General features: G+C 48.9%; 1 protein-coding gene across 5 annotated transcripts in view; it reads left to right on the forward strand.

Moving 5' to 3' along the window:
* Window positions 1-14,947, forward strand: part of SLC4A3 (solute carrier family 4 member 3) — a 72,509-nt gene that overhangs the window by 45,645 nt on the left and 11,917 nt on the right. For all 5 annotated transcript variants that reach the window (XM_054044468.1, XM_054044472.1, XM_054044469.1 and 2 more), the window contains exons 12-15: window positions 7,018-7,202; window positions 10,682-10,898; window positions 11,403-11,627; window positions 12,066-12,214. In XM_054044468.1, the coding sequence (XP_053900443.1) occupies window positions 7,018-7,202; window positions 10,682-10,898; window positions 11,403-11,627; window positions 12,066-12,214 (776 nt within the window). The remainder of the gene's footprint in view (window positions 1-7,017; window positions 7,203-10,681; window positions 10,899-11,402; window positions 11,628-12,065; window positions 12,215-14,947) is intronic.

Below are 14,947 nucleotides of genomic sequence, written 5' to 3' on the forward strand. Positions count from 1 at the left end.
TTATGTATTGAATGTCAACTCCATTGGGGGAGGTGATCTTTAACAAGGATCAAAATGACTGTTAAGTAGATGGAAAACAGGGTTAGGGCAACAACGCATCCTTGCTTAACCTCAGTTTTGATGATGAAAGGTTCCGTCTCAAGGCCATTACAGAGAACTGTGGCAGTCATCTGATCATGGAGAAGCCTTACGACCTTAATAAATTTTGGAGGGCAGCCAAATCTGGCCAGCACCTTCTACAGGGCTTTGCAATTGACAGAGTCAAAGGTCTTTGTCAAATTGATGAAAGCCATGTACAGGTCCTGATTTTGCTCCCGAGATTTTTCCTGGATTTGATGGTCAATGAAGATCATGTCGGTTGTCCCGTGGGATGGTCTAAAACCACACTGAGATTCCAGCAATATTTCCTCCGCAAGGGGAAGTAATTGGTTTAAGAGGGTACAGGCAAGAATTTTCCCTGCTGTAGATAGCAAGGCAATGCCGCAATAGTTTCCACACTCTGACTTATCTCCTTTCTTAAAGATTGTAACCATGTTGGCATTTCTCATGTCTTCTGAAATCTTCTCATTATACCAGATATGGGGGAAAAAAAGTTTGTGGAGCTTCCCTACCAGTTCTTCACCTCCAAACTTGTAGACTTCAGCTGGTATACCATCTGGCCCTGCTGCCTTGTTGTTGTTAGTTTGCTTATGGCTCATGTTACTTCTTCGGGGGAGGGGGTCAGCAAGAGATTCTCTTTCATGTCATTGAGGTATAGATTTGATAGTGGCATCAGAGACCGTTGACTCACAGTTCAGGAGTAGCTCAAAATGCTCCTTCCATCTGGCTTTGAGGGCTTTGCTGTCCTTAAAATACATTGACCCGACTTGGGCTTGGTGTGGTGTGGGCCATGGGAACATGGGCCATAAATGGCTCTTATTGCATGAAAAAAACTCTTCATGTATGTTTATCAACATAGAGCTCTATCTCCTTGGCCTTTTCTCGCCACCCCTTATTTTTGATGTCATGGATTTTCCTTTGGGCTTTAGCCTTGAGTTGCTTGTATGACTCTTTCTTCTGCTGGTGTGATATGTTGTTTTGCCACGTGCGATGAGCTTTTCTTTTCTGGGCAAGCAGGCTCTGAATCTCAGCATCATTCTCATCATACCAATCTTGGTGATGGCGGGTGACATAGCGAATGGACTCAGTACATGCCGAGAGAATGGCAGTCTTTAATCCCTTCCAGAGATTTTCATTATGATCATCAATTGTAGGCATAGCGGTCCCCTCTTTGGGGACCATCACCTTGTTGTGGTGAAGGGGCTTGCATGTTCCAATGATCCTTAGAGCTAAGTTGTCAGGAGCTTCATGTTCCTGGTAGGGTTTCTCAAGGTGAACAGGCCTAAGGGGAGGTCCCAGACAAAGCAGGTCCATCCCCCAAGTCCTTAATGATGGATCAGGTGGAAGAGGGTCCTCTGATCTCAACGGCTGTGAAAGCAGATGAAGGCTGCAGCAAGTGGAGATCTCCAGTCATCTTGGACTTTCCTTGCCACTGGGTGTCAAAACTCCAACTTGTCATGATCATGTGGTCACTGTAGGTGCACCAGCTTCCCCACGTTAAAAGAAATGCGCAGGCTTCTACCATAGGAAATAATATTTTTCCAACCTTCCAAGCCCTGCGGCGAGGGACTAGTGGTGATGAGGACAGGATTAGTGAATCTGACAGTCCCTAGCCACGAATCTGCATGTAGGCGGTGGTAGTTAGATGTTCGTCTGGCACCTGGACTGAGACGGGTGCAGTTCAGCAGCTACTATCGCAACTGAGCAGTCCTCTTTAGGATCCCCTCGTGTCAAGGCTGCTTCCCCACTCTGGAACTTTGAGTGCAGGAAGTGGGGGTCCGTAAGGATTCAAAAAATTAATACTGGCCACTTCAGGCTAGAATTAAACTCCCAAGGTTACAGCTTTTCTTTGACCTTGGATGGGTAGATGCTGCCACCAACCAAGTTCAAAAAACCCCCCTTTGAAAATCCAGGAAGGAGCACTTGGGAATTCCTTCCTGTGGGGTACTCTCAAGGCCCTACACCACCCCCTCCGGGGAAGAGCTGAGAAAGAAACTGGCAAGGTTCCCTCCCCACGCTGAACTCTGGGGTACAGATGTGGGGACCTGCATGAAAGACCCCATAAGCTTATTTCTACCAGCTTAGGTTAAAACTTTCCCAAGGCACAAATCCTTTCCTTGTCCTTGGACAGTAGTGTTGCCACCACCAAGTGATTTAGACAAAGATTCAGGAAAAGGGCCACTTGGAGTCCCTGTTTCCCCCAAAATATTCCCCCACGCCCCTTCAACCCCTTTCCTGGGGAGGCTTGAGGATAATATCCTCACCAATTGGTACAATGTGAGCACAGACCAAACCCCTGGGTTTTTAGGACACTGAAAATCAATCACGTTCTTAAAAGAAGAATTTTATTTAAAAAAAAAAAAGTAAAAGAATCACACCTTCAAAATCAGGATGGAAGGTAACTTTACAGGGTAAATACAAAGATTTAAAACACAGAGGATTCACGTCTAGGCTTAGCTTCAAAGTTACAAAAAACAGGAATAAAACTCTCTCTTAGCATAGGGAAAATTCACAAGCTAAAACAAAAGATAATCTAACACATTTCCTTGCCTTAACTTACAATTTTTGTAATCTTAGATGCTCATTTCAGGTAGGTTTGTAGGAGATGTTTTTTTCCTGCCTGGTCCCTCTCTCGTCCAGGGAGAGAACAAACAAAGAGAGCACAAACAACCCCTCCCCCCCAATTTGAAAGTTTCTCATTGGTCCTTTTGGTCAGGTGCCAACCAGGTTATTTGAGCTTCTTAACCCCTTACAGGTAAAGGAGGGATTTTATGCTACCCTTAGCTGTATGTTTATGACAGAAACAAAATCAGCTGTTGCCACCAGCTAATTAAACAACGTGCACAAACTTCTTAGGACACAAAAATCCAGTCTTGTTCTTAAAAAAGGTACTTTTTATTAAAAATAAAAAGAGAGAAAATACATCTAAAAACTCAGACTATTGCTAGATTTTAAAAAGAACCACTTATTTTGATGCTTAATCCTTATAACTTCCTTGAGGTCCATCTTAAAGGTTACAAGCAAAACAAAAGCACCTGGGGTTAGCACAGAGGAGTCCACATGCCATAAAGAAATAAGAGATGAACCTAATTGTGTCTTCCTAGACATTTCCTGATCTACTTACATATCTGCGGTTTCAAATGAGTAGTTTCTAGGGATGATTTGATGATTTTTCATACCTGGCTCAAAGCTTCTAAATTAGCTGTTACCACTCAGGAAAGAGATCTTGGAGACATTGTGGATAGTTCTCTGAAAACATCCATTCAATGTGCAGCAGCAGTCAAAAAAGCGAACAGAATGTTAGGAATCATTAAGAAAGGGATAGATAATAAGACAGAAAATATCATATTGCCTCTTTATAAATCCATGGTACGCCCACATCTTGAATACTGCGTGTAGATGTGGTCGCCCCATCTCAAAAAAGATATATTGGACTTGGAAGAGGTTCAGAAGAGGGCAACAAAAATGATTAGGGGTATGGAATGGCTTCCGTATGAGCAGAGATTAATAAGACTGGGACTTTTCAGCTTGGAAAAGACGACTTGGGGGGAATATGATTGATGACTATAAAATTATGACTGGTGTGGAGAAAGTAAATAAGGAAGGGTTATTTACTCCTCCTCCTAACACAAGAACTAGGGGTCACCAAATTAAATTAATAGGCAGCAGGTTTAAAACAAACAAAAGGAAGTATTTCTCCACACAATGCGCAGTCAATCTGTGGAACGCCTTGCCAGGGGATGTTGTGAAGGCCAAGACTATAACAGGGTTCAAAAAAGAACTAGATAAATTCATGGAGGAAAGGTCCTTCAATGGCTATTAGCCAGGCTGGGCAGGGATGGTGTCCCTAGCCTCTGTTTGCCAGAAGCTGGGAATGGGTGACGGGATGGATCACTTGATGATTCTCTGTTCTGTTCATTCCCTCTGGGGCACCTGGCATTGGCCACTGTCGGAAGACAGGATACTGAGCTAGATGGACGTTTGGTCTGACCCAGTATGGCTGTTCTTATGTTCTTATGCCTTGGTGAGTCGCGTATTCCCCAAAAATGCACTCACTGCAGCATTCTGAAGGCCAGATGGGCACTGCTACTGAAACTCTCTGATTAACAGTGCAGGGACACACCGACACCTGAGTTGGAGCACTCACGGAGACACACATCTCAAAGAACCTGTTACGTTACTGCACAGGGTGAGTAACCTTCTCTTACAGTGACAGACTGAGGGCTTGTCTAAACCGAGAGTTAGTGCACAGAAAGCTGGGATGTAAATATACAGCACAGTAGCTTGTTGTGCACTAACTGTCTGTGTGGATTCTGCTACTGTGCACTAGAAGTTCCGTCGTGCTCTTTGATCTAATGCTGGACAGGAGACCAAAGCACGCGACAGGACTGTTCGTGCATGGCAGAAGGGTGCATGGCCAGTTAGTGCTGTGGCAAGGAAGTGCCACACACTAACTGTCCGAATAGGACAAACCCCTAAAGGACTCGGTCTGTTCACCTTGTCAAAAAGAGATGGCAAGGTGCCTTGACTCCAGTATCTAAATACCTTCCGGGGGAGACAATATGGGACATTAAAGGGCTCTTTAATCTAGTGGAAAAAGGCACACAAACATTTACGGTGGAAGTTGAAGCCGGACAAATTCACATTAGAAATAGTTTTTTACAGTGAGAGTAATTAACCCTTGAAACAAACTCCTAAGTGAAGTGGTGGATTCTCCAACTCTTGATGGCTTCAGATCCAGACTGGAGGCCTTTCTGGAAGGGATACTTTAGCCAAACACAAGTTATTGGGTTAAAAAGAGGGGGAAACTGGGTGAGATTCTCTGACCTGTGCTCCACAGGTGGTCAGAGCAGGTGATCTAATGGTTCCTTCTGGTCTTAAACTCTATGAATCTGGGAGGTTATTTTGAGGAGAGCTGTATCTTAGGAGCCAACTGAACAAATGGCCCTAAATGTACACCACAATCTGTACCCCAGGCCCTCAACTGGCATACTAAGGGCTTGTCTACACACTGTTTTTGTACCGTTTTAACTTTCACTTTGAAACTTGTTAAAGTGGTACAACCCTTCGTGTGGAGGCAGACTGTTATAAAGGTCCATCAGTGGTTATTAGTCAGGATAGTCAGGAATGCAACCCCATGTTCTGAGTCTCCCTGACAGGGTACTGGGCTAGATGGACCTTTGGTCTGACCCAGTCTGGACATTCTTATGTTCTTAAATCTTTATACTGTTATAGCTTCTTGCTGTGAATGTGGGGACTGTAAATACAAGGCACCTTTCTACCAGTTGATCTGTGTCCACACTAAGGATCATGCTGATTTAGCTATTTTGATAAAGAATCGCATCCCTAACCAAAATAATGAAATAGGTACAAACACTTTGTGTCCATGTCGTGGATCCGCAGGATCGGTGCTACACCCCAGCTTTGGAAGGGGCTCTAGGAGGAACCCGTCAGTGGGCCAGACCCCCAACGGGTCTCACTCTTCCTCCAGGGGAAGCCACGCAGCTTCACTGCCTCCTAAGACTGAACCTCTGGGCCGTCAGCGCCCCTGCTCCACCCCGTGAGCTCCTCCCACAGCGACAGACCCTGAGGGAGACTTGTCCATTCTTCAGGGACTAATGCACCTCACCCAGCATCTGCAGGGACACTCCCAGCACAGAAGAGTCGGGTATTTGTTAACTGGACACAGCACGGGAAGGCCTTTGGGTAGCCTAGAGAACTGAAGGCTAAAGCACAGTCCATCCTGGTTAAACCAGAGCCCAGCCCAGCTGTAGCAATCCCCTTGGTTCAAGCTCTCTCCGTCCCTCCGTCTGACCTCCTTTGTCAGACTCCAGGTGAGAGCCCCCGCTTCCTTCCAGCAGCCAGCTCTGATCCCCCACCTCACATCTCCCCCCGGCCTTTGTTCTCCAGCTGGGGGATTTTGCTCAGCCTTTCTGCTGAGAGGTGGGGAAATCTGTATCCCTCTGGGACATTGGCTGCTAGGTGTCACTGTCCTGGGGACTGGATTTGCCATTGTCTTCTCCAATGCTCCATTGCTATGGGGACCGGACCAGACCCAGATAGCTCAGTGACACCCACACCGACATCTCCTGCCCTGCTCTGAGAGGCCTTTTCCACCCACTGGGTAATAACACGGCACATAGGGGAAACTGAGGCACATACTGGACTCATAAAAATATTACAGAACAGTCTCACTTCGTCACAGTAGACCAGGGCTACGTTTCAAGCCTGTTTGAATGTGCCAGTTAATTTTATAGCACTTTAAAAAATGGACTGCTTGTTGGCTTTCACTAGCTGAGATAAACTCATGTCAGTCCCTTGTTGATCCTGCCTCTATTTTTTCCCTATCTGCAGGGCAAAAATACACGATAAGAGCCAGCAAATTTTTAAATGAGGTAATTTTGGTGGGGGCTGCATCTTAGGAACCTCCTGACCAACTGATCCCAACCTGGCATCACTAACTGTACCGGGATCCTCCGCTGGCACCATAATGTTCAGACCAATCTCCGTGTGCATGTGGATTGTGGAGCACTTTGAAAACTTGTCTGTAAACAGAAATCTCTGCAAGGGCTGCCTCATACTATGTTTCCAGCCCCATCCGAAGGTTTATGTCAGGAGCGTTGTCAAAGCCGAGAAAAGAGACTTTATTTGTATTTTTCAGTGACCTCTGAGATTCAGGTTTATGTTTCAATTCCCTCAAGCTGTGGGGTGTGAGGTATGTCTCTGTCAACATGTTACCAGGGCATGTCCTGGCAGAGGTGCAGGGAGGTCATATGCCTCAGTGAGAGAGGTGCCATGCGGCATGTGCCCAGGGGATCCCTTCTCCATGCCAGTGCTGCTCTGGGGCTGCAGTCTCTGTTACCTGGGACTCCTGACTTCTGCCATGACCTTGTGGTTTTGTTCTTTGCCTCCTGGTAGGCTGTGTGCAGTTCCTTGAACAGCCCACTATGGCTTTTGTCCGGCTGAATGAGGCTGTCTTCCTGGAATCTGTCCTGGAGGTCCCAATTCCGGTCAGGTTCATCTTTGTCCTGCTGGGACCCAGTCAGGCCAACGTCGATTACCACGAAATTGGACGGTCCATTTCTACCCTCATGTCTGACAAGGTGAGGCGCTGGGTGTGCATTCTTGCTAGAGCATGGGGAATGGTGGTATGGTGAGACAGAGGTCAGACACAGGACAGGAAAGCTGCAGAGACGCTGCACCAAGTCCCTTCTGGCCAGGGGTTAGGGACAGGGAGCGCGGGGGGGCACAGGTCTTATCAGAGAAGCCAAGCCTGGGACAGGGAGGATGGCCCAGTACAAAATAAAATCTTTTTCACTAGGAGGGTGGTGAAGCACTGGAATGGGTTACCTATGGAGGTGGTGGAATCTCCTTCCTTAGAGGTGTTTAAGACCCGGCTTGACAAAGTCCTGGCTGGGATGATTTAGTTGGGGATTGGTCCTGCTTTTGAGCAGGGGGTTGGACTAGATGACTTCCTGAGGTCCCTTCCAACCCTGATATTCTATGATTCTGTGAAAGAGAGAGACCAGGACAGACATCTGTCTGGGACAGGAAGTGCTAAATTGGGAGGTGAACACAAAAGGAGAGATCCCCAGAACCTTCATTCCAAGAGCAGGAGTGAAGGGGTCCTCAGAGGCTGGCAGAGGAGAAGAGGTCATTGTGCTTAGTTTGTGTGTACTTCCAACATCCAGCGCAAGGCAGGAGGGAGAGTGCTCTGAAATGGCAGAGGAAAAATGAGAGGAGGGTTGATGCTTTGTGTGTCAGTGCCCAATGCCTGGCACAGGGAACACTGACATCAAGAGCTAGAAGTGATAGTGACTGTTGCAGATTATTGTCTAACCTTAGATTCCAAGGACTGAATAGCGTGGCAGTGAAACTCATTCTCTGACAAGGAATGACAAAGGAGAGACAATTATAGGCGCCTGCTACAGACATCCAGGGTTGGAGGAGAGTGAGAATGAAACATTCCTGGACTAGCTTTCAGCGTCCTCTTGGCTGCAGGAGATTGTACATAGGAAACTTTATATCCCCAGCTGTTTGCTGGGTAACAAACCCAGTCAGATCGGCGTCAGCACAGAGACTCCTAGGCTGCATGGAGTGCAGCTTCACGATCCAGACGTCAGGAGTCCATCCAAAGAAGCCTGGGGGATCTGCTGGTTATTGCTCAAGAGGGACTGATTGGGACTGAGAGATTAAGAGGGAAACTTGAGTGATTGGAGGGGAGTTTGGCCGAATGCCCTGCGCTCGGCACTAGACTGTTCACGCAGAGCAGCTGGCTCCTTGGCTTCTGAAGGCTCTCAGCTGAAAGACACCACAGAGTGAGGTGCATGGGCCTGATGGGCCGAGCCCTGGACTGGGAACCGGGAGCCGTCATGTTCTAACCCTGGCTCTGCACTCACTTTCTGGGTGGCTCTGGGCTGTCCAGTTCCCTCTCCCTCCACTTCTCTGCCAGTGACCTGGGGAGGATGGTAGTGACCCGGCACACAGGTGTGAGGATTAGCTAGTTGGTGTTGGTGCCGTGGTTTGGCCATGTCAAGCGCTGGGTATCAGAAGGCTGAAGGGCCAAGTTAGCCTTGCCAGGATCTGAAGCTGCAGCTCCATGGAGTCTGTAAGTTGCAGAGAGCTCAGCTGTCCCTGACCTCCTTAGAGGCTTCTAATTCCGGCCCAATTCCCCATCTCTTTCTCTGCAGACATGCTCTGAAAGCGGTGTAGTACCTCAGCCATTTCACAGTCCTCGTTAAACTCCTCCTTCCGTTGTTAATGGGCCTGCTTTTTTCCTTGCATTACTGTCTCCCTGCTTTCTCTAAACTTCTCCTCTTCCTTTAAGCCTCCGGGCAGCAGAAACTTAGGCATGGTTTACACTTGAAAGTTAGGTCGACATCACTACAGCTTGCAGAGGTTCACATCCCTGAGCTCCGTAACTATGACAAGCTAACCCCAATGTAGATGCGGCTAGGTCAGTGGAGGAGTGCTTCCGTCGACCAAACTACCACAGCTCGGGGAGGTGGATAACCTACAGCAATGGAAAAACCTCTCCCGTGGCCAGAGGTAATATTTACGCTACAGTGGTACAGCGGCAGAACTACGGCACCACTGTAGAGCCATTAGGGTGACCAGATGTCCCGATTTTATAGGGACAGTCCTGATATGTGGGACTTTTTTTTATATGGACTCCTATTACCCCCTACCCCTGTCCCGATTTTTCACACTTGCTAACTGGTCACCCTAAGAGCCATAGTGTAGGTGTGGCCTTACTCTCCATTTTTCCTGCCCTTCCCTTGCAAGAATTCCGTCTGGCAGTTCCCATTTGGCTGCCTCCCCCATGTCCCTACACTCAGGTCTCTGAGAAGCCCCTGGCACCGACTGCCCCTTGTGCCTGGCATTCCAAGTTCTGTCATAGTTTCATGGAATTTAAGGCTAGAAGGAACCATGAACTCATGTGCTATCACCACTTGTATACCACAGGCAATTAAACTTCACCCAGATACCTCTTGTTAAGCCCTCATCCAGATACCCCTTGTTAAGCCCAAAGACCTTGGTTAGACCAAAGCATGCAGAAGGAGGCGACCTCCCCCCTTCCCCCCGCCCCAAGGTTTCTGCCAATCTCACCCGAGGGGTGGAGCGGGAATTCCTTCCCCACTCCAGATCTGGCGATCAGAATGACCCTGAGCATGTGAGCAACACATCCCAATCAGGCGTTTAGAAAGAGTACTCTCTGTACCACCTCAGAACACTGTCCACCCCACCAGTGTGCCATCTCCAATTGTGGCTAATCGCTAATCCTTCAGAGGAAGGTGAAAAAACCACCCAGAATACATCTGGCCAATTGTGCACTGGGGGAAGAAAAATTCCTTCCTGACTCCTGCAGGCATCTGGGTGAAGCCTTGAAGCATGACATTTGAGTATAGTCATTTTCTTAAGGCAGAACTGGAGATGATTCGAGCATTGAGGGCAATCCAGGCAGCGCTGTTCTCTTGTGCCTTAGTTACAGTGCTTTACAATTCCCAGCCTTTTCCCACAACACTGGTTTCCTCCCTATTAGTCTGTCAGGGCAGCAGAGTGCACAAGATGAGACTAGAGAGAACCATGCTCTTTTGTGTCACATCAAGAATTTGGATTCTGATCCAAGTGGACCAGCGATCTGATCTATTTATGCACCATCGATCCAATTTTTATACTCCATCCATCTCTGTGGTCCCTGAGTGCCTGACTCACCAGTCAACTGGATTCTGAACTAGAAGGAGCATCTCTTTGACTCCTGGTATTTAGAGACCATGGGGAAAAGTCCCTTAGAACAGCCTAAAACTACTCCATAACCCTGGTGTGACAGGAGCTATGATATTGGCTAGATGAGCACATTGTTCTGATACCAGGTGATCGGGATACCTAGCCAGCAGCCCCACTGGTCTGATCCAACACATGAAGGAGAAGAGATCCCAGGGGCGGCATGGAAAGGGGGCAGGGATGCTGGAGCATATGGGTCTGTTGGGCTGTGGCAGTAAGGCAGGTGCTGTGCTCCTGCAGCTGCAGAAGTAGTCTGGTGGTGTCTTTGGGTTGGTTGAGCCTCCTGTCTATCTTGCAGCTCTTCCATGAGGCTGCGTACATGGCTGACGACCGCCAGGACCTCCTCAATGCCATCAACGAATTCCTGGACTGCAGCATTGTCATCCCCCCATCAGAAGTGGAGGGGAAAGACTTGCTCAGGTCGATCGCTACCTTCCAGAAAGACTTACTACGGAAGAGGAAGGAGAGGGAGCAGAAGAAGTCCACGAAGGAAGGGGTTGTCCAGGAAGCTAAAGGTCTCTTCTCTCTGTTTTGGCAGATAATGAATTTGCATCCAGTGTCTCCCTGTCTGCCCTGGGAGGGTGCAGTGGGGGCTGTGCCATGGGCACTGGCTGGGAGGCCTCTGTGCCTCCCCCTGGCACAGGATAAAGCGAGGACAACGAGTGTGGGGTGAGCGGGGCTGAGTCCTGCAACAGAGATGGGGATGTGTGGGAGGACCCGGGGGGCAGAGCGCGGCCATGGGGATGTCAAGCCCAAGAGGGCAGAGCCTGGCCATGGGGCGTGGGAAGCCTTGGGGGGGCGGAGAGCGGCCATGGGGAGGGCAGCAGGCCCAGGGGGCGGAGTACAGCTGTGGGGGGAAGCCCAAGTTTCATGTGGGGTGTGTAGGGAGCCTGCCGAGCTTCCCTCCTGCTCACCTGATCTCTGGGAGGTGGGTGTGTGCCAGCATATGTCCCCAGGAGAGAGGGGTGGTTCTCATTCCTACCTTCCCGTTGTAACCCCCGTACACCATGTCTCCCCAGAGCTGTGTGAAGTGAAGGCTGAGGAGGAAGAGGAGGGGGACGCTGAGGACGACCCATTGAGGCGAACCGGCATTTGTTTTGGAGGTCTGGTTCAGGACATAAAGCGCAGGTACCCCAAATATCTCAGTGACATCAGAGACGCCTTGCACAGCCAGTGCCTTGCAGCCGTTCTCTTCATCTACTTTGCTGCTCTCTCTCCTGCCATCACCTTCGGGGGACTCCTAGGTAATGGGCCTGCTTTCTGTCTGCTCTTTGCACAAACTAGCCCGGGCTGGCTGGGCGCTGGCTCTGCCGTCTGAGATTCTGTGCCTGCACTGGCCTCAGGGCTCTAGCGCTGCTCGCTCAGAGGCTGTAGCTGTGCTACGCACATGGCTTGTACTCTCTCCCCGTAACTCGGCCTCTCCAGCTCCAGATCCGTGTGTGGCTCTTTTCTGAGCACCCTGCAGGGTGTCTGAATGCAGGATTCTAAGGGTGGTCACAGCAAAGCTAGAGGGGTTCTACCCTCAAATGTGAGCCCCCCTGCCCAGTGCAGGGCGATTATGTCTGTGCAGCGGGGAGGAGGGGACTCCCTGCCCGTGCATAGTGTATCCGCACCAGAGTAACTGTATGGGGGACTGTGCTCTCCGCAGGGCTTCTTATCACATACACGTTGTTCTCTCGTAGGAGAGAAGACAGAGGGTCTCATGGGGGTCTCGGAGCTGATCATCTCCACCTCAGTTCTGGGGATCCTGTTCTCCCTGCTTGGAGCTCAGCCGCTCCTTGTCATTGGTTTCTCGGGGCCCCTTCTGGTATTTGAAGAAGCTTTTTTCAAGGTACTTGTAAGCCATCCTGTCACATGTTGCCCCACGCTTCCTCTGCCATTGTACTGTGCTTCGCTTGCTGTGGTTTGTCTGATCAGAGGGGCTAGCTGCACTCTTCTGATGCCGAAAGGGGTGACTCCTAAATGTTCCTGCAGACTGTCACCATACCACAGGTCACCCACTGCTGGCCCTGCCCTCCTGCCTGTCCTTTCCAGCTCACACCAGTCAGTTCTGCCTCCTCTCACATGGTCCACTCCACTGAGTCTGTCTAGGATTGTGATTTTATTAATGCTTCGCAGTGCTGTCCTAGCCAGCAGCCCTGATATAAGCTCCTGCCTGAACCAGGCCCTGATCTGCATTGCTGTGGTGAGTGCTTATACATGCAGCCCACACTCCTTTTCTCTGTCACTTTTTCTCCTCTTTTGGGTGAGGATTTTCCAGATTCAGTTAACTGTATCCCAGTGTAGCCTGCATCCCATGCAGTCCAGTCCAGTCTCTCTAGGAGAGCAGTAACAGCTCACCTAGCATCATTCTTCATTTCTGATGTGGCAGCAGGGGATTTCATATTTCGGTTATTTGTGCTGCCTCTTGCTTATCCCCGAGTTATGTTCAGGGAGGATCTATGCCAGTCAGTTTGGAGACGTCTCATTCTTGTACATCTTTACGTTGTGGACTGTGGAAAGAAAATGTCTTTCAGTGTCAAGTACAGTGGTTCTAGACACTCTTTTTTCCATATTTCCAGGGAGTCTGTCTCTCTTGGTTTTCAAGTGCTTTCTCTTATGCCTCTCTATTCCATGCAGAACGTAAGAGCATCACCACTGTCTTCCATCTTTGCCAGTCTCCTGCTGCAGTCTTAGCTTCTTCCCATGTCATTTTGGGAGCTTTCCATTCTGCTTCTGTTGTGTGTTTGCATGTTATCCTTGGTCTCTCTTGTTACCTCTCGCCCTGGGGCTCCATGTCTTGTCCTGTTGTTCAGGTCTTTTCTCCACATGTGTCCTAGCCAGCTCCATTTTTGTTCCATAACTTCCTGTCCTATTGGTTTCTGTTTCATCCTCTTTCGGAGTTCCTTGTTTGTAATTTTTTTCTGGCCATCTGGTATTGAGCATTTGTCTAAGGCAGCTGTTTATGAAAAATTGGAATTTTGATAGAAAGGTCGAAATAAGTCGCCAAGTTTCAACATCACTTTGTAAGACCAGCTTTACAATTGTATTAAATATCTGAAGTTTAGTTTGGAGGGCAAGATTTCAGTTTTTCCAGGTTGGCTTTAGAGTTACAAAACATGCCTAGCTTTTGCTATTCCAGCTTTAATGTCCTCATCTGTTCCACCTGTTGTACTTACAGTGCTACCAAGATATGTGAAACTCTTATCAGAACTCTTTTATGTCAGTCCCAGAAAGTGTTATTAGTGTGTCTTATGTGTTGATTCTCATGGTTTTAGTTTTTGCTGTGTTGATCTTCAACCCTGCTAACTGTGCGTAGGCCTGGAGATAATACATTTTGGCTTGCATGTCTCTAGGGCATGGGATAGCAAGTTGATGTCCTCTACAAAGTCAAGGTCCTCTAACCAGGGCTGGAGCACCCATGGGGAAAAATTGGGTGGGCCAAGCTCCCCTCCCCACCCCTCTGCCTCACCTCACCTCCGCCTCTACCCCTGAGCGCACTGTGTCCCCACTTCTCCCCCAGCTCCCAGCACTTGCTGCCACGAAACAGCTGTTTCGCAGCGTAACAAGCTCTGGGAGGGACAGGGGAGGAATGGGAACACGGCTTGCTTGGGGAAGAGGCGGGGCCAGGGCAGGGATTTGGGGAAGGGGTTGGAATGGGGGCGGGGCAGGGGTGGAGTGAGGGCGGGGCCTGGGGCAGGGGTGGGTCGAGCCCCCACTGGCGCCAGCAGAAGTTGGCGCCTATGCTCCATTGTATGCCCCTTAGTTGTTCTATAGTCTTTCTCATTACCCAATCCACTACCAGTAGAAAGATCGTGGGTGCCATAAGGCATCTTTGTCTGATGCCCATAGTAACCTCGAATGGCTGAGTCAGTTATGTATTACTTGACATGTCATATTTTCATAAAAGCTCCTTATGAAAATTTCTGAGGATTCCATTGTAGCATAGCAACTTCCATAACCCTGTTCTATCCACAGTATCCATGGCTTTTTGGAAATCCATACAATTCATATAAAGTGGTGACTACCATTTGATTGACAGTTCTGTGGTGATCTGTAGTGTTTATTGTGATTAGATTACTAGTTTGGGGTTGTGGATTTTGTAATGGGTGAAGGCCTGTCGGAGTTCTTTGCCTCTTCTTAGAGAGCAGCACAATCTCTAGCATCAAGCGTTTGTGATTTGTTCCTCCCCATGTGTAGTGTTTTCTGGGCTTGAGTGGGGTTGTCTATACTGTTGTTCCTGGCATTAGCAGCCAGGCTTGCGTAGGAGTGGAGCATGTTTATGGTTTGGGGCTGGAGCTTTGACTGAGGTGGTATCCGAAGCACAGTGTCCTGTGCATTGACTAGCAGAGGGAGTTTTTCTAGGTCTGTTCAGCTGCTGTTGGTTGGGAAAGTTCCTTTGCATACCTACAGTGGGGCTTGTTGGGCGTTTGTCTGACGGGGGTGTAGTCTGCCTTACAGCTGAACCCCGGCATGCGGACTGGTCTCTCCTCGGGGTGCTGGTGACTAGACTGAGCAGGAGTTTTCCTGGGGAGCTGTGTTGGTGTCATGGTTTATTTGTAGCATGGGAGCAGGGCAGCGGGGA

The sequence above is a fragment of the Malaclemys terrapin genome, chromosome 11, assembly GCF_027887155.1.
Source record: "Malaclemys terrapin pileata isolate rMalTer1 chromosome 11, rMalTer1.hap1, whole genome shotgun sequence".
Taxonomy (NCBI): domain Eukaryota; kingdom Metazoa; phylum Chordata; order Testudines; family Emydidae; genus Malaclemys; species Malaclemys terrapin.